This window comes from Mustela putorius, unplaced genomic scaffold (genome assembly GCF_011764305.1).
Source record: "Mustela putorius furo isolate JIRA1106 unplaced genomic scaffold, ASM1176430v1.1 tig00004041_pilon_pilon_pilon, whole genome shotgun sequence".
Classification (NCBI taxonomy): Eukaryota; Metazoa; Chordata; class Mammalia; order Carnivora; family Mustelidae; genus Mustela; species Mustela putorius.
In genome coordinates, this window is record NW_025422176.1 from 333,403 (window position 1) to 356,085 (window position 22,683).

Sequence of the window (22,683 nt, forward strand, 5' to 3'; positions counted from 1 at the left end):
CCTGCCCCAGGGTCTCCCTTTACAGGCTCTGGGGCTGGGAGCCTGTCCTTCAGGCCTTCCGAACTGGAGTCCTTGGCTGCCTGCAAATGGCGGGGAGCTGGCGGGGAGCTGACCCCGTGTGTGTTCGCGGTGGCCCAGACCGTGTGGCAGTGTCCCCGCCCCCAGCAGCCCAGTGAGGTGAGGACGTTCACGCTGGCGGTGGTGAGGAGCTGGCCCCGGCCCGTACATTGCAAGAGGCAGAGTTGGGACCAGAACCCAGGCCTGATTCCAGCACCTGCCCTTTCCCGGCCCCATCCCAGCCTGAGATCAGGAGGTGGCAGAGCCGCGAGGGCTCAGGCCAGACCAGTGGGGCTCCAGACTGTTCTTCCTGCTGCTGCTATAAGCTTGGCCCAGGAAGCAAGGAGTTGCTGTCTGAGCAAGCTTTTAGGAAGTCACCTTTGCCTTGGGCTGGAACGTAGCAGAGCCAAAGGGCCCCCACACAGAGGGTTCACTGGATGCGCTGCCACGCCTCCAGCAGGCTCCTTCCAGAGCGTGTTGGGGTACGGGCTCCGCTGGGCACAGCTTCTCGAGGGCGGGTCCAAACCGTGACTCATCCGTCCACTGGTGTCCGTCCGGCGCCAGACAAAGGGAAGGTGCCTCTGGGAGGGCTGTTGTGGGAAGATGTGCCCAGCATGCTCAGAACAAACAAGTGACCAGAGCAGTATATTTAAGTGTGACATAAAAACGGCTTTTGGCATGGTGACATGGGGGCCCAGATGGGGCTGAGTGGGTCAGCGGCAGCTTTTTGTTATGGAAAAGTGTACAAGGCGGCGGCGAGAGAGCGGACCAACGTCTTCACACCCCGTCCTCCGCCGGCAGCACGGCACTGCTCGGGTCTTCCGTCTGTGCTGCCCGTGGCCTCGTGTCCCCTGCCCTTGGCGGGATGTCCCCTGCCGCCTCCTCACTCTTGCCTGCCCGGCAGCGCTCTGTGGATTACCAGAGAGGGGCCTGTTTGGGTTCCTGACGCTTAGGGCTGTTCCTTGGAGGTCAGAGGCCTTCGAAAATTGCCTTTTGGAAGGAAGCTGGATTGAGCCGATATGAAGGGGACACGGGTGGAGACCAGGAGGTCTCTGCTTGGTGTCGACTCTGGGCTGGAGCTTGGGAGCCCAGCTCTGGGCTAGGCGAGGCCAGCCTGGGCAGGGTGGACTGACGGCTCCTTTCCCCTCCCCAGTACCCTGTGCGTCCGGCCTCGATGACCTACGATGACATTCCACACCTTTCAGCCAAGATCAAGCCCAAGCAGCAGAAGGTGGGTCTGCCCTCTGACGGAGGGGGCCGAGGGAGGGGGACACCGGTGGGGGCTGGTGCCGGTGAGGCAGGAGGCAGGCCCTCTGGGGACTAGAAGCCCAGAGAAAGAGCACTTGGAGGGTTGGGAAGAGAACAGTCACTTGAGCCTGGAAAGCTGAGGAAGGAAAGTTCCCAGAAAGAAAGGGGGTAGGCAGCTCCAGAGAGGCCGGGGGAGAGCACGGCCGGGTGTGAGTTAGAGACTGGGAACGGGGGCTCGTGTTCACAGGGGTAAGGCACGGGCTGCCATGGGGCAGCTCTGGTAAGCTCGAAGTGCCTCGAAGGGATGGGGTGACAGGCCGGGAGCTCTGGACACGTGTCTTGTCCAGGGTGGCTGCAGCACCGGCGCCCCGTTGCCACTTGCACTGACTTTTCAAGAGAAGTTGGAAATGAGAATTTTTATGAGAAAAATCTCTTGAGCTTTAAATGTTGGTCCCTAATTTAGATTTTGGAGGGTAGAATGGGAGGACAGAGGGAACACTGTGACCGCACCCCTCCGCCCCCCAAATAAAGGCTCTGTGGCCTTTCTGTTGGAATTAGGCTTTGTGACCTTTGATGCAGACTGAACCCTGGGGTCCTTTAGGAGGCATGCGTGCCTGGCCTGCGCCTGGGCAGGGCTGGGATTGGCAGGGACTGGGGTCGGGACATGGCTGTGGCCGGGTTGGGTGTGTCCTTGAGTTCCTCCTAGCTGCTGGGGGTGCTTGATGCCTGCAGGTAGAGCTTGAGATGGCCATCGACACCCTGAACCCCAACTATTGCCGCAGCAAAGGGGAGCAGATTGCGCTCAACGTGGACGGCGCCTGTGCAGACGAGAGCAGCACTTACTCCTCGTGAGTCCCTTGCGCCCAGCCTCCTGGCTTTTTGGCAAATGTTTTTCCTCCCGAGAGGCCCCGTGATGGGAGTGGGGGCTTGTCCTGTCCTTGGACCACAAACCAGGCTTTGGGTTTTCTCTTCCCCAGCCTCCCTCCTGAGGCTCACACATGCTAACTTGGGGCCTTGATCTCTGTCCCTGGACGTTGAATTCAGGAGGTGTCTGGGGTGGAGGAGGCTGTGCCTGCCATGCCCTGGGCCTGGAGCTTCCTCCCCCTGAAGTCTGTCCTCCCTGTGCTCCCAGGAAGCTGATGGACAAGCAGACGTTCTGCTCCTCCCAGAGCACCAGTAACACAGCCCGATACGCTGCCGCACTCTACAGGCAAGGTACCCGCGCTGGGCAGCCAGGCTGCCATGGCTCTGGGAGGCCGCTATCTGGGAGGGAAGCGGGATAGGGGGTGGGGGGACCCAGCCTGCTGCTCCCCGAATGCTGGATGCCCATAGGGGCCAGGCAGATTATAGAAATGACACTGTCAGGGGCTGGAAGAGGCCACCTCTAAGGACTTCTGGCTCTTGATGCTGCCTGACCCAATAGAGCCAGTGCTTCCAAGGTCACTGTCCTCCTGGGACACAGACATACAGCATGACTTTTGAGACCGGTTCGAGAATTTTGTTTTAAACACAAGGTACTTGCGGGGCTTCTGGTGGAGCCTCCGACTCTTGATTTCTGCTCAGGTTGTGATCTCAGGGTGCTAGACTGGAGCCCCGCGCCAGGCTCCACGCTCAACAGGGCGTCTGCTTGGGGTTCTCTCTCCCCCTCTGCCCCTCCCCTTACTCACTCACTCACGCTGTCTCTCCGTCCCTCTCAAAAAGGAAAAAAATACAAGATATTTCTGCATGAGCAATTTTACTCTTAGACAGCCTCTACCCAAGAGAAGCGAAACGTCCACCCACACAAAACTTGTACGCGGATGTTCGTAGCAGCATCATTCATAGTAGTGACAAGGTAGGGACAGTCCCTAAGTCTGCGAGCGGACGCCTGGATGGCGAGGTGCACTAGGCCGTGCATGTGTTTGGCTGCGTCAGGAGTGAGGTGCTGACCGTCCCCCGGTGCGCGTGAGCCTGGGAACGTGATGCGCAGTGAGAGCAGCCGCTCGCGGGAGGCCGCGCGCCATAGGCGCCCAGGTCAGGAGGTGTCCCGGGGAGGCAGATGGAGAGACAGAAAGCAGGTAGTAGTTGCCTGTGGCTGAGGGCAGTGTGGGATGGGGAGTGACTGAGGATGGTTTGGGGTTTCTTTCTGGGGAGATGAAGATGTTCTCCGTGGGGAGTGGGGGAGGCTCCCAAGCAGGCTTCACAGTCTCCCTCCTCTGCGATCATGACCTTAGCTGAAATCAGGAGTTGGACGCTGAACGGACTGAGCGACGCAGGTTCCTCTGAAAATGTTCTTAAATTGATTGTGGTGCTGGATGTACAACTCCAGGGATACAGTAAAATACCCTGACCAGTGTGCTTTAAATGGGGAGTTCTGTATGGCATGTGAATCGTAGCTCAGTAGAGCCACTGAAAAGTAAGTATTTAGAAATCAGAAAGCAGTAAGTGAAACTAATTTGAGCACTAAGGAAACAACTAGATTGGGCTCAAAGTGGCACCAAATAACTGGAGCCTTCTTTTTTGAACCCAGGTCTCAAGCGTTGCACCTGGGCTGTTCGCTTCTTTTTATTCGTTTTTATTATGGTAAAGTGTACATAACATGAAATTTACCATTTTAACCATTTTTGGGAAAGATGTAGACAAAACGTGCTTCTGGGGTTAGGGGGTAGGGGCGGGGAGTAGGCCGAGGAAGAAGAGACTCGTAAACTGACTCTGCCGAGCGCGGGGGCCGAGTGCGGGGCCTGATCTCACGACCCTGAGATCATGACCCGAACCGAAACCTGGTCGGGCGTCTGACTGACTGCACCACCCAGGCACCCCCATTGTAACCAGTGTTCGGTGCGCAGTTCAGTAACATTGAGGGCATCTGCGTCGCTGTGCGGTTGTCACCCGCGTCCGTCTCCAGCACTTGTGCCGTGTAGCCAGATGGACCTGTCCTGTCCTTTTTCTTCTGAGTCTCTTGTGTTGTTTTTTTAGGATTCTTTCTCCCATCCTAGGTTCATACAAAGGTTCTCCTAAAAAAAAAAAATTTTTTTTTAAATTTTATTTGAGAGAGAGCAAGTGAACACAAGCAGGAGGAGGGGCAGAGAGAGACGCGGACTCCCCGCTGAGCAGGGAGCCGCATGCGGGGCTCCGTCCCAGGACCCTGGGATCATGACCTGAGCCCGAGGCAGACGCTTAACCACTGAGCTGTCCAGGCGCCCCTAAAGTTTTTTCTGGTATTTATAGTATTTTATACCAAAAAAAATTTTTTTTTTTTTTAAAGATTTTATTTATTTATTTGACTGACAGAGATCACAAGTAGGCAGAGAGGCAGGCAGAGAGAGAGAGAGAGGGAAGCAGGCTTCCTGCGGAGCAGGGAGCCTGATGCGGGGCTTGATCCCAGACCCTGAGATCAAGACCCGAGCTGAAGGCAGCAGCCCAAACCACTGAGCCACCCAGGTGCCCCTATACCAAAATTTTTAACATTTCTGAAAATTATTCTCGCATGTAGGGTAGTAAGAAGATTCCATTTTAATTTTGTAAATTCTATTAACGAACTGTGTTCTGTTAGTGTCAGGTGTGCAGTAGAGTGGTTCGGTGATTCTGTACCCGACTCTGGTCCTCACGACAAGTGTACCCTGAGTCCCTGTCACCTCATTCCCCCGTTCCCCCCACCATCTTCCCTGTGGTTGCCATCAGTGTGTTTGCTGAGTGACCAGTCTGTGGGTTCTGTGTTTCTGTGTTTTTGTTTTGTTTTTTAAGTAGGCTCCATGCCCACCCAGCTTGGGCTCAAACTCGTAACTTAGAGATTGAGAGTCTCGTGTTCTACCAACTGAGCCAGCCAGGAGCCCCAAATCTGTTCTGTGTGTGTGTGTGTGTGTGTGTGTGTGTATGTGCGTGCGCGCGCACTTCTTCCCCCCTGCCCCCCCCCCCCGTTCTTTTGTTTCTTAAATTCCACATACGAGTGAAATCAGATGGTATTTGTAGGACCATTTGCTTCTGTACTCCTGACTGTGAGCATGCCGCTCCCTCTGGAGTCCAGAGAGCCCCTTACTTGAGCCTTAGTGTGTCATTTCTTCTCTTTCAAGCCCACATTGACTTGAGAGAAATTGATGGTCTTCGCGCTGCCTGCCAGTGCTTGGGTCTCATTCACAAGGAAAAGTCCTGGCTGCGTCTAGGACCGTGTAGATGCTCCCCTAGCTGGCCAGGCTGTAGGGAGCCACATTTGTGCTAGCAGACTTCTGAGCAGGTTGGATGGTTGTTTTTGTTTTTGTTTTTTTTTAAGATTTTATTCATTTATTTGGCAGACAGAAATCACAAGTACGCAGAGAGGCAGGCAGAGAGAAACGAGGAAGCAGACTCCCCGCTGAGCAGAGAGCCTGATGCGGGGCTCGATCCCAGGACCCTGGGATCATGACCCGAGCCGAAGGCAGAGGCTTTAACCCACTGAGCCCCCCAGGCGCTCCTGGATGGGGTTTTGACAAGCCACGCTGGAGGATGAGGACGAGAGGCAGTCTGCGGGGAGAGGACGGGGGGCGTTGAGGATGTCCTTGAGTGGCCTGGTGGGGAAGAGCAGGCCATGTTCAGAGTGGAAAAATTGCCGTGTGCCAGAGCAAGCCACTGCGGGGGGAAGGGGTGGTGACCAGGGTCATAAGGGCCTTTGATGCTCATGGTGGAGGGAGTGCAGGCCGGCTTAAAGAACTGGCTTGGAGGGTGGCCTGGGTGGCTCAGTGGGCCTGCCTTCAGCTCAGGTCATGATCCCAGGGTCCTGGGATCGAGCCCCGCTTCAGGATCTCTGCTCAGCGGGGAGCCTGTTCCCCCCCCCCTCTGCCTGCCTCTCTGCCTACTTGTGATCTCTCTGTCAAATAAATAAAATCGTAAAAAAAACCCAAAAACGAACTGTTTTGGAGCAGAAGAGTCTGTTCGTGCTCTGCTGCAACTGTGTGCCTACTGGGCCAGGTGGGGTTGGGAAGGGCCGCAGGCCTGGTGGTCCCAAGGCCCTGGGACTGGGGGCTAGAGCAGAGGGGGCAGGTGGGCAGAGGCCTTTGGGGGAGCACAGCGCCCTTTGTGACTGCTGTGAGCCCAGCTGGGTGGTTTGGCCCCAGCTCCCAGAGTCAAGTCCAAGGTCTTCTTCCTCTGCCAGGTGAGCTGCACCTGACGCCTCTCCATGGCATTCTGCAGCTGCGGCCAAGCTTCTCCTACCTGGATAAGGCGGACGCCAAGCACCGGGAGAGGGAGGCGGCCAATGAGGGTGAGCCCTGGACCCCTAGCCTTCATTCTGGCTGCATCTTGGGATGGGTTGGCTGTGGGAAAAACTGCAGGGGGCCGGATTCCAGGATGCTTCGCAGCGTCCCCACTCCCCCCACGGGATGCCGGAGCAGCCTCCCGCGCCGCTGGACAACCAGGCGTCTTCCTGCATTCCCCAGTGGCCCCTGGTGGGCAAAATTGCTGCCAGCTGAAAAGCGCTGACTTGTCCACTGACCTCTGTCTAGAAGAATTCCCAGATACCCCTGCCTGAAGCCTGGGGAATTGGGGGCAACACCAGAGGCTGCAAGCAGCGCCCGCTTTCTCTTGCAGCAGGAGACTCTTCGCAGGATGAGGCGGAAGAAGACGTGAAGCAGATCACGGTGAGTGAACTCTGGCCCCGAGGAGAGGGGGTGCCGCTGGAGGGGGCCGCGGCGCCGGCTCGGTAGCTCAGCTGTCTGGAGGCCGCATAGGGTGTGGGGGGGGGCTCTGCGGAACCCGGGCTCCGGGGGCGAAACCGGCACCCAAACAGGGGCCCATCCTTCCGGGCCTTCCTGCTGGGCAGCCTGGGGGCTAACCTGTCTCCACCCGCCCCAGACCTGCCCCAGCCGAGTACAGGATAGCTGCCCGGGCCTTCTGGAGAGCAGGGACCCTGGGGCGTGGCTGGAACTGGAATTGGGTGGGAGGAGGAAACCGGGGCCTAGGGAGTCCAGGGGACCCCCCCCCCCCCGTCTGCGCCATGAAGCCTGTGTCCCAGCGGAGCCAGAATCCCATGTTACTTAACCATGTAATTCTGTCTTTTCAGTGGTGCACAGATGCAACATTCCTATTTTAATATTTATTCCTGTATTTCATACACTGCGAGAAGAATATTGACCTTCCATTAATGGCCTGTAGCGTTCCCTCTGTGTAAGCACAGAAAGGGTAAAATGAGTGTTTAAGGAAGAAGGCATAAATAGTGACATGGGCGGCATTCAGACACGGCTTAAGTTGTGAGCCTTTGCGCATCCTTGAAGATGGGGCGATACCGATATGACCGTGTGTGGTGGTGGGTGCTCACCCTGTTCTCTCAGTGGCCTGTTGAATGATCACCCTCCTTCCCTTCTTGGGGACTCAGTTGGCGAGGAGCCTGACTCGTCAAACAAGTCATTCTTAGGCCCATGAACTTCAAAGGACCCATGTAGAATCCCAGGATTCTGTGCCGCCTGGCCGGCTCAGGCAGTAGATTATGCAACTCTTGATCTCCGGGTCATGAGTTCAAGGCCCATGTTCGGCATGGAGCCTACTTTAAAAAAAAAAAAAAAAAAAGAATCCCAGGGTTCTGTAATCCTCCAACGCCCCTGCATGGGTCCCCTTGATAAGAGAGGTGTGAGGGCCCTGTTGGGTCGGGACACTAAGCATCAGAAGCCCGGATCTACCTGGCATGAGCCCCAAATGGAATGTACTGGCCCTTGTTCCTGAAAAGTTGAGGGGGTAGCTTCAGGTATGGCTGGATTCAGGTGCTCAGACTCTGTCATCGAGACCTGGTTTCTCCCTCCCATCTCCAGGTTCTGCCTTCCTCTTTTGGCCTCTTTCTCAGGCAGGGTGTCTGTCCCCAGTGGTACAGAGTTGTCCCAGCTCCAGGCTCTCATCCTCCCAGCTTCCAAGACCCCAGGGGAAAAGAAACTTCTTTCTCATTACTTCTAACTAAAGTCCCAGACTGGACTCATTGGCTTGGCCAACCCTGAACCAGCCCCTGTGGCTAAGAGGATTTGGTGCTCGGATTGTCCAGGTCTGAGTCACGTGCCCACTCCTGTGGCTGGGAACGTGTGTGGGGGTGGGGGCTGGGGGAGGGATACTTGCTCCCCTGAGCTGAGGGGGAACTGGGCATTTCCCAAGCAAAGTGGGGGCGGCTCTTACCAGTGGGAGTGGAAATGGATTGGGTGCCGGGCAGGCAGAAGCAAGAGAAAGCTGCTCCCTGGCCTGCGTCGGCAAGTCAGGGACAGAGGGACACGGTTGGAGCTGAATTTAAGAGATGTGTGTCGGGAAACCAGGGGAGGTGGGAGTGGTGCTGGGCGCTCCAGTCTGGCGTGCGCGGGCCTGGCAGCCCAGGATGGGTCCAGGCCTGAGGCCACGACCACCCCCCCAGGTGCGGTTCTCCCGTCCGGAGTCGGAGCAGGCCCGCCAGCGCCGCGTGCAGTCCTACGAGTTCCTGCAGAAGAAGCACGCTGAGGAGCCGTGGGTGCATCTGCACTACTACGGCCTGAGGGTGAGCTGGCGTCCCGGCCGGCGGCTGACGCTGGCCCTGGGCCAGGATCCTGGGAGAGGAGCCCAGTCTCACCTGGAACTGGTTTCAGAATAAGTGAGAGCCACTTGGTGGTGGGGAGCCCGAGGAGAGAGGGTGAAGTCCTGGGGACAGTTTGTCCTTTGTTCCAGCCGGTCTACTTCGCGTGTGTCCCCCGGGGAGCAGGAGACCGAGAAAGGAGCCCACCGTTTCCTGGGGCAGCAGCGTGGGCATCCGCAGGCTCTCCTCCTGTGAGCTTCTTGCTGGCCGCAGGTCTCATGCATCGTGGGTCCTGAATGTGGGCCCTCGACGGAGAACCGGCCGGCTGTCGCGGGCCAGCTTCACCGCTGGGCGCTTTGACGATGCTTGGTTTTCATCTCATGTGCTTAAAACCCAGACCTTGAAACTGTATTGGAGTAAGGGAAGTGATTGAATCGAAGTCAAAGATGCCATAAGGCTCCCCAACTTCTTTCTGGGGGAGGAGCAACTCCTGATTTCTCTGGAACTTTCCTGAAAGAGGTCCATTTGGACAGAGCCTTAGAGTCAGACCTCCAGAAATTCTGCTTTTTCCTGGTGTGTGACTTTATGCAAATTACCTAATGAGAGAATTTGATGTACATTTGCAGCCATTAGACCAGAGCCAGGCCCGTAGTAGGTGCTGAGTGACTGTTAGCTGATCCTCTTACTGTTGGTGGTTACTGGCCCTGTGTCCCAGGCAGGGCACCCGGGACATGGGTGTTGGGGCTGGAAGCGGTGAAGGGCACCTCACAGAGGCTTGGATGCCATGCGCTGGTGGTTAGATGTGGTTGTGTGGCGGGCCTTGGGGCAGGGCAGTGGGCAGCTGGAGTGGAGGGTGATGCAGGGGTGAAAACGGGATGGCAGAGGGGCTCGGGGGGGGTGGCGCAGGCCCCAGGGTGGTGGCCGAGGGTCCTCCCCCCCTGCTGCTTCCCCAACAGGACAGCCGCTCTGAGCACGAGCGCCAGTACCTGCTGTGCCAGGGTTCCAGCGGGGTCGAGAACACAGAGCTCGTCAAGTCACCCAGGTGGGACCAGCCGGGCCAGGGTGCTTAGTCCTGTGGGCTCCTGAGCCTACCACTGGCCCCAGTAGGGTCCCTTTGGTGTGGGGCCTTCCTGGGGACGTGGTCCCTTCTGAAGCAAGGGAGATGGACATGGGAGGGGCCCGTCCTCCTCTGGAGAGGGCCAGTGGGGGGTGGGGGTGGGGAGAGATGGTCGTCCGCTCTCCGCAGGTTTGGGGGACGCTAGGGGAGGGTGGGCATGGTCTCAGCCCCCAGCCCTCCCCTGGGGAGGCTTCAGCCTAGGTGCAGCCTGGATTTGCGGGCGGGGGTGGGACAGGGACAGAGCCCGGAGCTGCTGACTTACCCTCTCTCCTGCAGCGAATACCTCATGATGCTGATGCCCCCCAGCCCGGAGGAGGAGAAGTGAGTCGAGCCGGGCTGGCCGCCACCCTCCCCGCCCCAAACCTCCCCTCCCCGCCCCAAACCTCCCCTCCCCGCCCCAAACCTCCCCTCCCCGCCCCCAAACCTCCCCTCCCCTCCCCGCCCCAAACCTCCCCTCCCCGCCCCAAACCTCCCCTCCCCGCCCCAAACCTCCCCTCCCACCCCCTCCTCTAACCCACCGTCTCTGTTTTCAACAGAGACAAACCCGTGGCCCCCAGCAACGTCCTGTCCATGGCCCAGCTGCGCACCTTGCCCCTGGCTGACCAGATCAAGATCCTGATGAAGAATGGTGGGTGGACACCCGCGTGTCCCAGGGGGCCCTAGGCCTACCACCTCCTGGAGGAACGGAGTGTGGGACGGACTGAGGACTGAGAGGCAAGGCCAGAGGCTCCTGCTTTACAGCTGGGGCCTCGTCCGGAAGGATCGCACCGCAGCAGTGCGGCGGCTCCCTCAGCTGGGCTCGGGCTCCTGCTCTCCCCCCCACCTAGCACTCCCCTGCTGGGTGAGCCTGGGCAGGTGGCTGACCCCGCTGCGTCTAAGGAACTAGGAGAGCTCCAGAGGGCTGACCTGTAGCTTAACGGCTTACACCGAGTCTTGGATGTGAACATGAGCTCCATACATTTGCTCGCATGACTTGGTGGCGCCCCTGCACACAGCGGGGATGGTCTCCTTTCTCAGAGGACTCGGAAAGCCGGAACCTGTAGGGCAGACATGAGCCCTGAGTCTCAGAGCTGAGTCCCGGGCCTGGGCTCCCCTCCGGAGCTACCACTTTTAGGATCTTCAGGAGCCTGAGCAGAAGGGAGAGCCCAGCTCCCCCTGCGGCCGCCAGGGTGCCAGGCCACTGGTCTTGCTGCAGAGGACATGGGGCCTACTCCAGGCCCTCTCTGGGCCCCAGTAGTAATGATTTTACCTTTTTTTTTTCCCCCCACCCGGAGTAGGCTTGACACTTAATGTCGGGCTTGAACTCATGACCCTGAGATCTAGAGTCTACTCTACCCGTTGGTCTACTATACCAACTAGCCAGCCGGGCATCCTGTAATGTTCGCTCCAGGATTCTGTGAGCGCGGGGTGCCTGCAGGAGCAGCCAGTGGAGTCAGCGCTTATTATCTGTGTCACCAGCGTTTGTCCCACGCTGGGGGGGGGCTATGGGAGCCTGAGGCTGCATAGACTTGGGGGTGGGGGGCGTGCCCAGGCTCTCTTCCCTTGTCTCATGTCTCCTGCGTCCTCAGTGAAGGTCATGCCTTTTGCCAACTTGATGAGCCTCCTCGGCCCCTCCATCGACTCTGTGGCTGTTCTGCGTGGCATCCAGAAGGTGGCGATGTTAGTCCAAGGAAACTGGGTTGTGAAGAGGTAAGTTCTCTGTGTGGGAGTATCTGACCCATTGAAATTCAACATGATGACTGATGTTTTGGGTTTAAGTCTACCTTAGTGCTGTCTTGTTTGTCCTGCATTTTATATCCATTCTTACATGCTACTGGATTCTTGTTTTATTATTCCATTTCTCCCTGCCAATTTGGAAATTATCCTTTCTGGGTTCCTGTAGGGAGCACCCTGTAGATTTCAGGGTGCAGTGGTGCATTCATAACTGATCGTGTTGGATTCACCCAGGACAATTCAGAGACCTTAGGATGTTAATTCTCTTCCTCCCAACTCACATGCCATTGTATTTATATAGTTTTTAATTGTATCTTACAACCCACAGAACAGTATCCTATCCAGTCAATATTCTTCAGATCTGCTCACATTCTGTTTATTTTGCTCATCATGAGCCTCTGTGCCCGAGTTTCTATCTGGGATAATTTCCTTCTGCCAAAAACCGCTAGGCTGTTTCCTTTAACGAAGGTCTGCAGGGGAGGAGCTCCCTTGGGTTTCGTATGGTCAGAGACGTCTATTCCTTTGTTGTTAAAGGTTATTTTTCCTGAGTGTAGAATTCGAGGTTGATTGTTTTCCTTCCACACGCTGACTTAATTCCCTGCATTCTCATTCTCGTTGTTTATAGTGACGAGTCTCCTCTCTTTACCCTTGGTCCCCTCTGGCTCTTTTTGAGATTTGCTCTTGTGGCTTTCCACAGTTCATTAAGATGCGTCTGAGCGCGAGTTTCCTTTCCCACGTGCTGTGGGGTTCGGAGCATGTGGCTTGATATCTTTCAGGAGTTTCTCTCCTGTGATCCCTCCACCAGACTGTCACTTGCGAGGTGGGGAGGGACTTCTGTGTGGACCCTCCCTCCTGTCCCTGGCACTCAGTGTAATGCCTGGCACGTCTCAGACCCCGGCTTCTAAGTGTGGCTGAATATACATGTATCTATATTATGTTAATTTAAAATAGTGTAACATAAAATACGCTAATAAAGCCTCACTTTTTAGAAAGTGTGTAAGGTGAACAATCTGTCAAAATAGGAATTTTTCAAAATTCTCGAGTACCTCATTGCGGAAAGTCCATCATTTCGGTTAGTTGGCCAAGTGCTTGCAAAGGCTATTCACGTTGCTGCCACCTGGTGGCGCCCTTGCACTGGGAAACAGGGCCAGGGTCTGTCCGGAGGTCGCGGCTGTCCTCTCCAGCCACGTTAAGTGTCCGTTGTGGAAGGCCTTTGGGTGGTGCGTCACTTGTTAAATGGGACCACCTGGGTATATTTATGCTACGAATGAGCGAGAGCCGGGGGGGGCATCCCATCACTCCCGACGACACTGACCCTGAGATGCAGAGACTGGCCAAACCTCTGGCAGCAAGGCAGCCACCGAGATGGGGTTTGAGCTCTTTGCCCAGCACTGCGTGTGGCCCTGGTGCTTCTGCCCTTTCAGCCTGGGGTCTGTCCCTGCGACCTGTCTGTCAGGTCCTGCCACGAGCCCTCACTGCCACGCTGCGGCCTGGGGGTGGTGCTGCTTGCTTGTTGGTCCTGCTGTGGGTTCCTTGAGGAGATGCAGAATTCACGCATCGTTCACTAAATCTGTCTCCATGGTGTGCTCTGCGCCCCGTGCTCTGCTGTCATTCACGCGCTGTCCCCGTCCTCAGATGTGTGGGGCGGACAGGGGCACCGTTTCAGAGGAGCTCCCCGAGTGCAGAGACCCGGGGTGCGCACCACATCCGCCGCCCGTTCAGTCCCTTCCTAGGCCTCCCTTCCGTCCGTGCGGCAGTGGCGGTTCCTGTCCCCGTAGCGTGTTCCTCGGAAGGGAGCGGACACAGCTCGACCTGGAAGGAAGACTATTAGCCGGTTGCCAGGGAGGAGAGAGCCCCCGCAGGAGCGGCGCCGGAGAGCGGGGGCTCCTCGGGCACCGCGTGGTTGGGGGTGGGGTGGGGTGTATGACAGGGCCTGTGGTTGAACTCGGTCAAGGCTATACCTGTAAGCCTCAGCAACCTGGTCGTTTGCCCTTGGGCCCTCAAGGTCTCCGAGCTGCACTCCCGGTCCCATTCGCTCCGGAGGCTTCAGCCCCACTCGTGCCTCAGGGTCCCTCCAGGTCCGGCCACTGACCCGGCTTGCTCCCACTCACACCGCCTGCCTGTCCTTTTGGGCACGTGGTGAAGACCTTGTGTCCTGCTTCCCAGTCAGTCTCCCTAGGCCTCACACCTGCCTTGCGCGTGGGGCTCGCTCTCCTCCCACAGTGCCAGGCCTGTTTCTGAGCCCTTGCCCTCTCTGATTGCCCTGGGCCTGGGCTGGGCCAGTGTGTGCACGGAAGGTCGGGAAGGGCGGGAGGAAGAACTCTTTCTTTTCTACATGTGTTCCCAGAGCCAGGCTCCACGGTTGAAAGGGCAGCCCCGGGGGCAGCTGTCCCAGCCCATGTTGGAGAGGCAGGGGCTGGGCCAGTGCTTGGAGCAGGGGGTGGGGGGCGGCAGGCGGCAGAGGGGCTGAGGAATGGGACTGACCCCCCGCTTCTGCTCTCATTGGCAGCGACATCCTGTACCCCAAGGACTCCTCCAGCCCTCACAGTGGTGTGCCTGCTGAGGTGCTCTGCCGCGGTCGCGACTTTGTTGTAAGTGCCCAGGCTCTCTGGCCTCCGGTCATCCGGGATTGTGGCAGGGGCTCCACGGGCAGGGCAGGGCTGTCAGGACCTCAGTTTGGGCAACAGGGGAAGGGCAGGTCTCTGTGGCCAGGGCGAGGGCAGGGGGTGGCTCTGGATGGTTCTTTCTCCTTTGATTCGGAATCCTGGAGTCTTGGGCTTCACATGAGCGTTAGAGTTCCTTTGGCCTGGGGATTACAAACCAGAGGCCCTTAGGTGGACTCTGGCTAAGGAACATATTTCTTTTGGCCTGAGCAGGTTTTTTTAACTGTTCACTTGAGGGCACCTGGGTGGCTCAGTGGGTTAAGCATCTGCCTTAGGCTCAGGCCATGACCTGGGATCGAGCCCCACATCAGGCTCCACCTGCTGGGTGGGAACCTGCTTCTCCCTCTCCCTCTGCCTGCCACTCCCCTTTCTTGTGCTTTTTTTTCTCTGTCAAATAAGTAAAATCTTTAAAAAAAAAAAAAAAAATTCACTTGAATTAATTGTTTACAACTCAAAATTCTGGTACAAACCAGATTTTTAGCTCATTATGAATAATTGGGCAGTTGAGTACCGCGGGGCCCAAACCCCTGAGTGGCACCGACTTTAGGTGGGCCCGACAGTGCCAGCATCCCCCACGGTCCCGGGCAGGCCTGCTTCTCTTGTATGTGTTTCCCCCCTTACTGCCGTGGGTCTTGGCAACTCCTGAGCCAGCTCATTCCCCACTCCGTTGCCCTGCCCTCATCTGGTAAGTTCTGGCCCAGGCATTCCTCTCAGGGGCTTGGACCCCAGCAGCTGAGATCTGCACTGCCTCCCTTGACCTCAGCTTTGTGCTCCGAGTTTGGGGAAATCCGTCTCCTAAGCTGTCCGCGGTGACTGTGATGTGGGTAGGGCAGCCCCTAAGCTGTCCGAGAGAGTGGCTGTGTTTTCTCTTTGCCTGACTCGATGTCCCAGCTTCTCCGGACGGTTAGAGGCTAGGTGCCCCTGCACTTTTTGTCTCGGCGCCCAGGTGCAGCGGATATCCACTCCTGGGCTCACCCACCGGAGCCCGCGTGCCGGTTGCCACTGCCTGCCAGCCCGTGGCCCTGCGCGCGGACGCCGTCAGAGTCGGGCCTGGGCGGAGGCTGCTCCAGTCTGACTTCTTGTCGGGGACGGTCTTCCCTCAGGACAGCTACAGGGCTCTGGGGGATGGTCTTCGGAGCCATCTGTCTCTGCCTCCTGGAAACAGGCTGCTTTTTCTCTCTCAGATGTGGAAGTTCACGCAGAGCCGGTGGGTGGTGAGGAAGGAGGTGGCAGCAGTGACTAAGGTAAGTGCTCTCGGTCGGAGGCCTGGCCCCGCGGCCGCAGGGGGCGGGCTCCGGCGGCTCCTGGCCTGCAGGCCCCACCTTCGTTGTGTCCCGCAGCTCTGCACGGAGGACGTGAAGGACTTCCTGGAGCACATGGCCGTGGTGAGGATCAACAAAGGCTGGGAGTTCCTACTGCCTTACGACGGGGAGTTCATCAGGAAACATCCAGATGTGGTCCAGCGGCAGCACATGCTGTGGACGGGCATCCAGGCCAAGTAAGGGCTTGCTGGGCAGTCCACAGCAGCCTGGCCGCCCAGGCCAAGTGTGGGCCGGGGAAGGCACTCCGGGGCCCTGCATGCCCCTTCCTCCACTCCGGACGGACGCTGCCCTCGATCCCAGAGCCCCCCAGCAGCGGCCTGGCACAGCCACCCTCCCGATCAGAGCCGGCCTGTCCGTTCTGAGGAGCCGGGAGGGGCACCGCCGCCCGCCCCAGCCCGGAGGCTCCCAGGGGCCGTGGGGCCTGTGCACTGTCGGGAGGGCCGGCAGGGCTCCGCGCGCCAGCATCTGCAGCCACCAGGATGTCCCTGCCTCGACGGCGGGGCTTGCTATAGCGGGGCAGGTGCCTGGGGTCGCGGTGTAAAGTTAAGAGAGTTTATTTTTCTTTTCAGATTAGAAAAAGTGTATAATCTTGTGAAGGAAAGCTTGCCAAAGAAGTCAGATGGACAATCAGGTGGGCACGGGGCCCCTAAGCCAGCCCTGGCTGCGGGAGGCCTGCTCTGCAGGGGCTTGTCCGGGCGCGGGCCGCAGAGGGGTGTGTGGCTCTTCCCCCTGGGGGTCCTTCGGTGCCGTCCTCCCCGTCCCCACAGACCTCAGCTTGGGGCTTGGCCTCGGGGACAGAGGGCTTCTGTCCTCGGGGGCTGTGCTGGGGTGCAGGCCTTCCTGGGTCAGCAGAAGGCGGCGATGGGACAGGAGGAGCTGGCAGGGAGGGACTCGGCAGTCGCCCGTCCCGGTTCGAACCTCCCCGCGTGGGATTCTGGTTTTCCCGCTGGTTTCTTTCCTCACGGCGGTGGGCGCTCCATCCCTCCGGGCTCAGGCGGGGGCGGAAGGCGGGAGCACGGCACCTGCTCCAGCCCCGTCGGGCTGGGCGAAGGGCCCTTCTCTGCGCTGTCCCGGAGCCCCCACAGCAGCACTGCGTCCCCCCACAGGACCTGCTGCGCTGCTGTCCGGGGACCAGCGGGTCCAAGTGGCCAAAAGCAAGGCCCAGCAGAAGCACGCCCTGCTGGAGCGGGAGCTGCAGCGGAGGAAGGAGCAGCTGCGGGCGCCCGCGGGCCTGCCCGGCGTGCGCATCAAGGAGGAGCCCGTGAGTGAGGAGGGCGAGGACGAGGAAGATCGAGAGGCAGAGGAAGACCAGGAGCCCATGGACACCTCTCTCACCTCTCTCGGTGGCAGCCTCCACAACAGGCTGGCCAACGGGCTGCCGAGCGGGCGGGCGGCGGGCGGGGACAGCTTCAACGGGCACCCGCCGCCGGGCTGCGCCAGCGCCCCGGTGGCCCAGGAACTGAGGGCCTTCGTGGAGGCCACCTTCCAGAGACAGTTCGTGCTCACGCTGAGTGAACTCAAGCGCCTCTTCAACCTGCATTTGGCCAGCCTGCCGCCTGGCCACACGCTGTTCAGCGGCATCTCGGACCGCATGCTGCAGGACACGGTGCTGGCCGCCGGCTGCAAGCAGATACTGGTGCCTGTAAGTAGAGCGCGGCGCCTCCGGGTGGGCGGACGCGCCCGGCCGCCCTCTGCCCCTCGGGAGGGCTCCGGGCACGCGGCACCTTTCCCCGCAGGAAGGCAAGTGGGGCACCCTCTGGAGCAGCCTGCGCCCCGCTTGCTTTGGGGGAACCAGTTGTTTGGAGGCTGCCTGGGAACTCGGGAGGAGCGTTGGCCTTGGTCTGAATTGGTTCTCACGGGTTGGCTTCGTGGGAGCTTGCGCCCCTTAGGCTCTGCACCCGCCTCTGATGTGGGCACATGTGGGCTTTGGTACCCTGGGCCTTGGGTGAGGGTCCACTGCGGTGTCCGAAGGCGCTAACCCCTTGCTTGGCCTACAGGAGGGCCTTGGTCCATGGGGGTCCATGTCCGCCCTCCCATTTTTCAGGATGAGTTCACTCCTGTCATTTGATCTTTGCAATTTGAAGGTGTAGAAACTGATTTTCAGAGACGCGAAATGAGATTGTGTGAAGGTCGTATACCCAGGAGGTGCCGGAGCTGGAAGCCGAGTGTAGCGGCAGCCGGGCTGAAATCTTTCCTGCTTTAACTGATGCTCAGACCCTTTGACCCGAGCCCACGGCTCGTGCCGCCCGGGCTCCGGCAGGCCGGTGTGCTCCGTGTTTCTGCCGCCGGGCCTGAGGCGGCAGCGTGAGCCAGCCACAGCCCGGGCTTCTCGCCCGCTGTGGGCACCGGCCTTGCAGTGGGAGAAGCGCAGGCGCGGACGGCGTGTCGCAGACCATTTCCTTTAGCCGAGGGTGGAGAGGGCCAGGCTGTGGCTTCAGGATGTGGTGCTGGTCATTCTGTCCCCCAGGCTCTGCTCAGACCTGGCAGCAGGCAGGTCTGCTGTGGGACTGTGGCTGCCGGTTAAGGGAACATGGACGTTTGCAGTTCAAGGTCAGAAGCAACCTGTAGCCTCCGGTGATCTGAGGCGAAGGCCATCCTTGTGTGAGACTCACAGACTAGGACGAGAGGCCCTGGACCCCATGCTGCCTAGGCTGTCCCGGGACATCTTGCCCTCGTGGCGGGAGCCTTGTTGGTGCAGTTTCCTAGGGAAGGTACCAGGGTATGGGGGCCCTGTCCTATTTGGAGCCACCCTTGCCCACCCAGCAAATGGGTCTAGTTAGCTCCAGGATCCCTTTGTTGGAGCTTGGCCAGGCAGGGGAAGGGCGCCTGCCCAGGGTTAGCTAAGCCACTTGGGGTCTGGGGTCCTATGGGAGAGGGACATGAGGTAGGCTGCTCTTAGGTACCCCTGCCCTGCTCCTTCCTCTTGGTGGGACTGGTGTCCCCAGGAGACCGTGGCCTCTCTCTGCTGCTCACGTTGACCTCCCTCCCCATGATCCTGATGTGGGGACCCTAGAGGATGGTCCCCTCCGAGGAGGAAAAGCCCTCCGATGTGTCCAGCCTCGGGGTGCTGAGGTCCAGGGAGAGTGAGTCGACTCACGGTCCTGCCGCGTGTTAGATGTGTGAGCGGACACGAAGTCAGCGCTGAGCTGGATTCTCCCCTGGAGAGGGGGAGGCTGCAACACCTTGCTCCGCCTCTCTGGTTTCTGATGATCGAATGACGTTGTGCAGTTCGGTCCCTCTGGGGCTTTATGCGGTAGGAGCGACCACTGTTGCTTGTGTCGTGGGGTCAGGGCTGGAAACCACGCTACCACGTGCCCGAGCCAGGCCCCCCTTTCCTTGGTCTGCCTTCGGACCCTGCTGACCCAAGTGGTGTGGTTTGCTTGCGAGTCGGGCAGGGCCTCTCACCTGTACCACCATCGCCCTTGAGGGAAGGGGCTGGAAGGAATCTCTAGGATACTCCTAGGGTGGGTGGGGGCGGGAGTGCTGCTCAGGACACGTCTCAGGGCTTATGTTTAGGGTAGGCCCCCGATACTGGATGCTGGAGGTGAGCTAATGCCAGGCATTGTGAAGCAGAAACCAGATTCCCCTCCTTGTCCATTGAATCTGGGGGTTCCTGCACCATCCTACTGCAGCCCTAGTGAGTGGCAAGAGCCGGAATTGGAACCCCTGGTCTCACGTGGGCTCGTTCCCTGGACGGGGCCGACGCAGAATGGGAGGGGGAGGGGCAGGGCGGCTGCACCAGCCGATAAGGACGAACAGCTCACACCTGGGCCTTGGTTAGTTTCCCCCCCAGACTGCTGCGTCCCCCGACGAGCAGAAGGTGTTCGCCCTCTGGGAGTCTGGAGACATGAGCGACCAGGTAAGGTGACTTCTGGGCTTTCTCCCCAAGAGCAGGGATTGGGGGCAGGAGGCCTCTAGGGAGACCCAGATCACAGAATGTACACTTAAGATTTTCTGGCCCCTGCCCATTTTACACATTTTGGCTCTGTGTCTCTTGTGTGTTGTTAAGACAGGCTGGACCTGCCTGTCCTTTGAGTTGAAACGAGTGGTTCCCGATTGCCAGTCGAATTAGAATCTGCATTAGAATCTTTTTTTTTTTTTTTTAATTTATTTGACAGACAGAGATCACAAGTAGGCAGAGAGGCAGGCGGGGGATGGGGGGGGAAGCAGGCTCCCGCTGAGCAGAGAGCTCGATGCGAGGCTCGATCCCAGGACCCTGGGATCATGACCTGAGCCAAAGGCAGAGGCTTTAGCCCACTGATCCACCAAGGCGTCCCTGGAATCCTCTTTTTAAAAATACATGTAGGCTCTTAGCACTGACGCCAGAGATTTAGTTCAGTTCTGTAGGAGCTAGGTATTTACCTGTTCAGATTTTTCTAAAGATTTTATTTATTTATTTGACAGAGATCATAATTAGGCAGAGGCTTAACCCACTGAGCCACCCAGGCGCCCCTACCTGTTCAGATTTTTAAAGAGATTTTATTTGAGAGAGCACAAGCAGGGGAGCGGTAGACAGAGGGAGAAGCAGACTCCCCACGGAACAGGGAGCCCGATGTGGGACTTGATCCCAGGATGCCGGCAGAAGGCAGGTACTTAACCGACTGAGCCACCCCGGCACCCCAACATGTCTACAGATCTTTCCTGAGGATTCGGCCATCCAGCTGGGCTCATGAACCAGTGACCGTCCAGGTTTGTCAGGTGGCCTCTGGCAGTGAGAATCAGAAGGATTTATTAGAGCTCAGGTGCTGGTTTATAAGGTAGAAAGTGGTCCATTTTGCCTCCTGTCACCCCAGCAGTTAGGGTCCCGAGGGTCCAGTGAGCACAGTAGGAGTCAAACCAGCAGCAGTGTCTATTTGGTTATACTCATGGACCCTGAGGTCCAGAAATTGTCCTTAAATCATGAACTTGCCTCAAGTTTACGGATGAAGATTAAACTGCTCAAACACACGTCTGCCCTTTTCCAGGTTCTATCCTTAAGGTGTGGGGAGCAAGCGGGGAGCATCCCCCTATGGCCTCAGCAGGGGCCCTCACACTACGGCAGTGCAGGGGCTCTTTGAGCCAGCCTCTGTGCTCTTTGCCAGGAGAGGCCTCGGAGTTTTCTAGTTCTCGCAGAGTCAGAAATTCAAAGAATTTGACCATTTTTTTCTCCTAATCAGATTCAAAGAAAGGCTTATTTTTTAAAATACACGCGACAGAGCTTTCCTGCCCGGTCTTCACACAGCTGACTTAGTTGGGGTCTCTCCCTGCTTAGTTATCAGGAAACACCAAGTCCAAACTGCTTGCCCTCTGCGGGCACTTCCCTGGCTTTTCTTCCTCGTCCTGGGGGTCACGGGATGACCGGTGGGTCAGGTGTGTTCATCTTTAAACAGAAGTCCTGGGCATACACGGACTGCGGTGTGCGGTTAGGGCCATAGCTTTGCCTTTCTTGTTTGGAGAGGATTCTCTTTTAGGTGACTGTTTTCCGCACTAACTTATTTTTGCTACTAAAGCACCGACAGGTTTTGCTTGAAATCTTTTCCAAAAATTACCGGGTCCGCCGGAACATGATCCAGTCTCGGCTGACCCAGGAGTGCGGAGAGGACCTGAGCAAGCAGGAGGTGGATAAAGTGCTAAAGGTATCCGTGCTCCGCGCCGTCAGCCCCTGGCTGGGGCGCCCAGGGCTGGCTCCTCCCGGCCTCGGGTGCTTCGTACATCCGGCCTCTTCCCCAGCCAGGGGGGCCTCTGCTCCTGCTGCTGGAGGGTGCGGGCAAAGCAGTGAGCTGAGGGCGGTGTGGACGCCACCTTCGCGCAGATAACGGGGCCTGTGAGTCCTGACTGGTCTCCCCGTTAGACCCGGGAGCAGCCGGCACGCGCACCGCCCTGCAGCCCCCCGCCTGGAGAGCTGCTCCCCGTTTCGTCCCGTCGTGCTGACCTCAGCCGTCCGGGCCGTAAGCTAGAGCGACTGCTGAGGCACCTTCGTTCTGGGTCTGCTTAGGGACCGTTTTTTGTTTTTAAGCGTGTGCTTGCCAAGCACGTTTATGTATGCTTCCCTACTTTCTGGGCCCCCTGAGAGGCCGCGGCCCTGAGGCCCAAATGCTGCTCGCGCAGCGCTGTGAGGAGGCAGCTCTGGACGTCCCGTTTGTGTTCCATCCGTGCGTCGTGGACGGACCTGTGGGTTCTGTATGGGACAGAGTCGCCACCTTTCCTGCTCAGGTCCGCCCTTAACACCCCTCTCTGTCTCCCTTCCCAGGACTGCTGTGTGAGCTGTGGCGGCATGTGGTACCTTAAAGGGACAGTACAGTCTTGACAATAGTCCCAAACCGCTGACCCGGTGAACCCCAGCCCAGGGCAGGCCGGCAGAGCCAGCAGAGGCGGCAGCGGTCTCCCGGCTTCGGAAGACACGGAGCAAGAGGACCCGACCGTGTCACGGCCGGAGCCTTGTGCTGTCTGGCGGACAGCGGGGGGCATCCGCGGCCGGGGGCAGGGGCACTGAACCGAGATCGCTCCTAGGAGAGAGGGCAGCCGGGACCTTCATTACAGTATAGTTTGAAATTCCTGATGTATTTTGGTTATTATTTGGTTTCATTCTCATAATAAAGAGAGTGCATCCTGACTACAGGCAGGCTGATGAAAATCATGGTTTAATATTTTACTTTTCAGATTTAATGCCAACAAGGGACTAAGTCACATTTGTTTACAGGATGAAGAAAACCTTAAGGTTTTAAGTAATTAAAATGCCTAGAAGCCAATATTTAGTCTTCGATTACCTATCTGCTAAGACTTCTGCCCATTTCATTAAACCAAATCGAATTGTTGCACTGCTGGGTGTCTGTGGCCAACTTCCCTTTTAAGACAACTTTATGTAGCAGTCAGTCTCAGCTGCTTACATGAACCCTAGCAAAAAGTCAGAATGAAGTCCATCTATTAATGTTTGCGTAAGGAAGCAAACCAAACCAGGTAAGTATGGAACAATGTATAAGTGAGGTTATCACCCTTTGATGTAAAAAATTTGTATTTTGTGTATTTTTAAAATAAATACTAACACTAACCTGGCATCATGGTGCTACTGTCTTCTAAGGGTGACAGGAAGGCAGTGTTGCTTGAGCTCTCAGAGCC

At 57.9% G+C, this 22,683-nt stretch overlaps 1 protein-coding gene across 4 annotated transcripts in view; it reads left to right on the plus strand.

Moving 5' to 3' along the window:
- POLR3E (RNA polymerase III subunit E) overlaps positions 1 to 22,183 on the plus strand; it is a 38,516-nt gene extending 16,333 nt beyond the window's left edge. For 2 of the 4 annotated variants that reach the window (XM_045072665.1, XM_045072666.1), the window contains exons 4-21: positions 1,211 to 1,288; positions 2,038 to 2,153; positions 2,438 to 2,520; positions 6,410 to 6,517; positions 6,844 to 6,893; positions 8,639 to 8,758; positions 9,730 to 9,815; positions 10,167 to 10,211; positions 10,427 to 10,518; positions 11,459 to 11,579; positions 14,113 to 14,194; positions 15,451 to 15,510; positions 15,607 to 15,764; positions 16,158 to 16,219; positions 16,695 to 17,230; positions 19,370 to 19,447; positions 21,078 to 21,203; positions 21,818 to 22,183. In XM_045072665.1, the coding sequence (XP_044928600.1) occupies positions 1,211 to 1,288; positions 2,038 to 2,153; positions 2,438 to 2,520; positions 6,410 to 6,517; positions 6,844 to 6,893; positions 8,639 to 8,758; positions 9,730 to 9,815; positions 10,167 to 10,211; positions 10,427 to 10,518; positions 11,459 to 11,579; positions 14,113 to 14,194; positions 15,451 to 15,510; positions 15,607 to 15,764; positions 16,158 to 16,219; positions 16,695 to 17,230; positions 19,370 to 19,447; positions 21,078 to 21,203; positions 21,818 to 21,874 (2,058 nt within the window). In that variant the 3' untranslated portion in view covers positions 21,875 to 22,183. The remainder of the gene's footprint in view (positions 1 to 1,210; positions 1,289 to 2,037; positions 2,154 to 2,437; positions 2,521 to 6,409; positions 6,518 to 6,843; positions 6,894 to 8,638; positions 8,759 to 9,729; positions 9,816 to 10,166; positions 10,212 to 10,426; positions 10,519 to 11,458; positions 11,580 to 14,112; positions 14,195 to 15,450; positions 15,511 to 15,606; positions 15,765 to 16,157; positions 16,220 to 16,694; positions 17,231 to 19,369; positions 19,448 to 21,077; positions 21,204 to 21,817) is intronic. The other 2 variants (XM_045072667.1, XM_045072668.1) reach the window with 2 other exon arrangements.
- Positions 22,184 to 22,683: the final 500 nt, after the last annotated feature.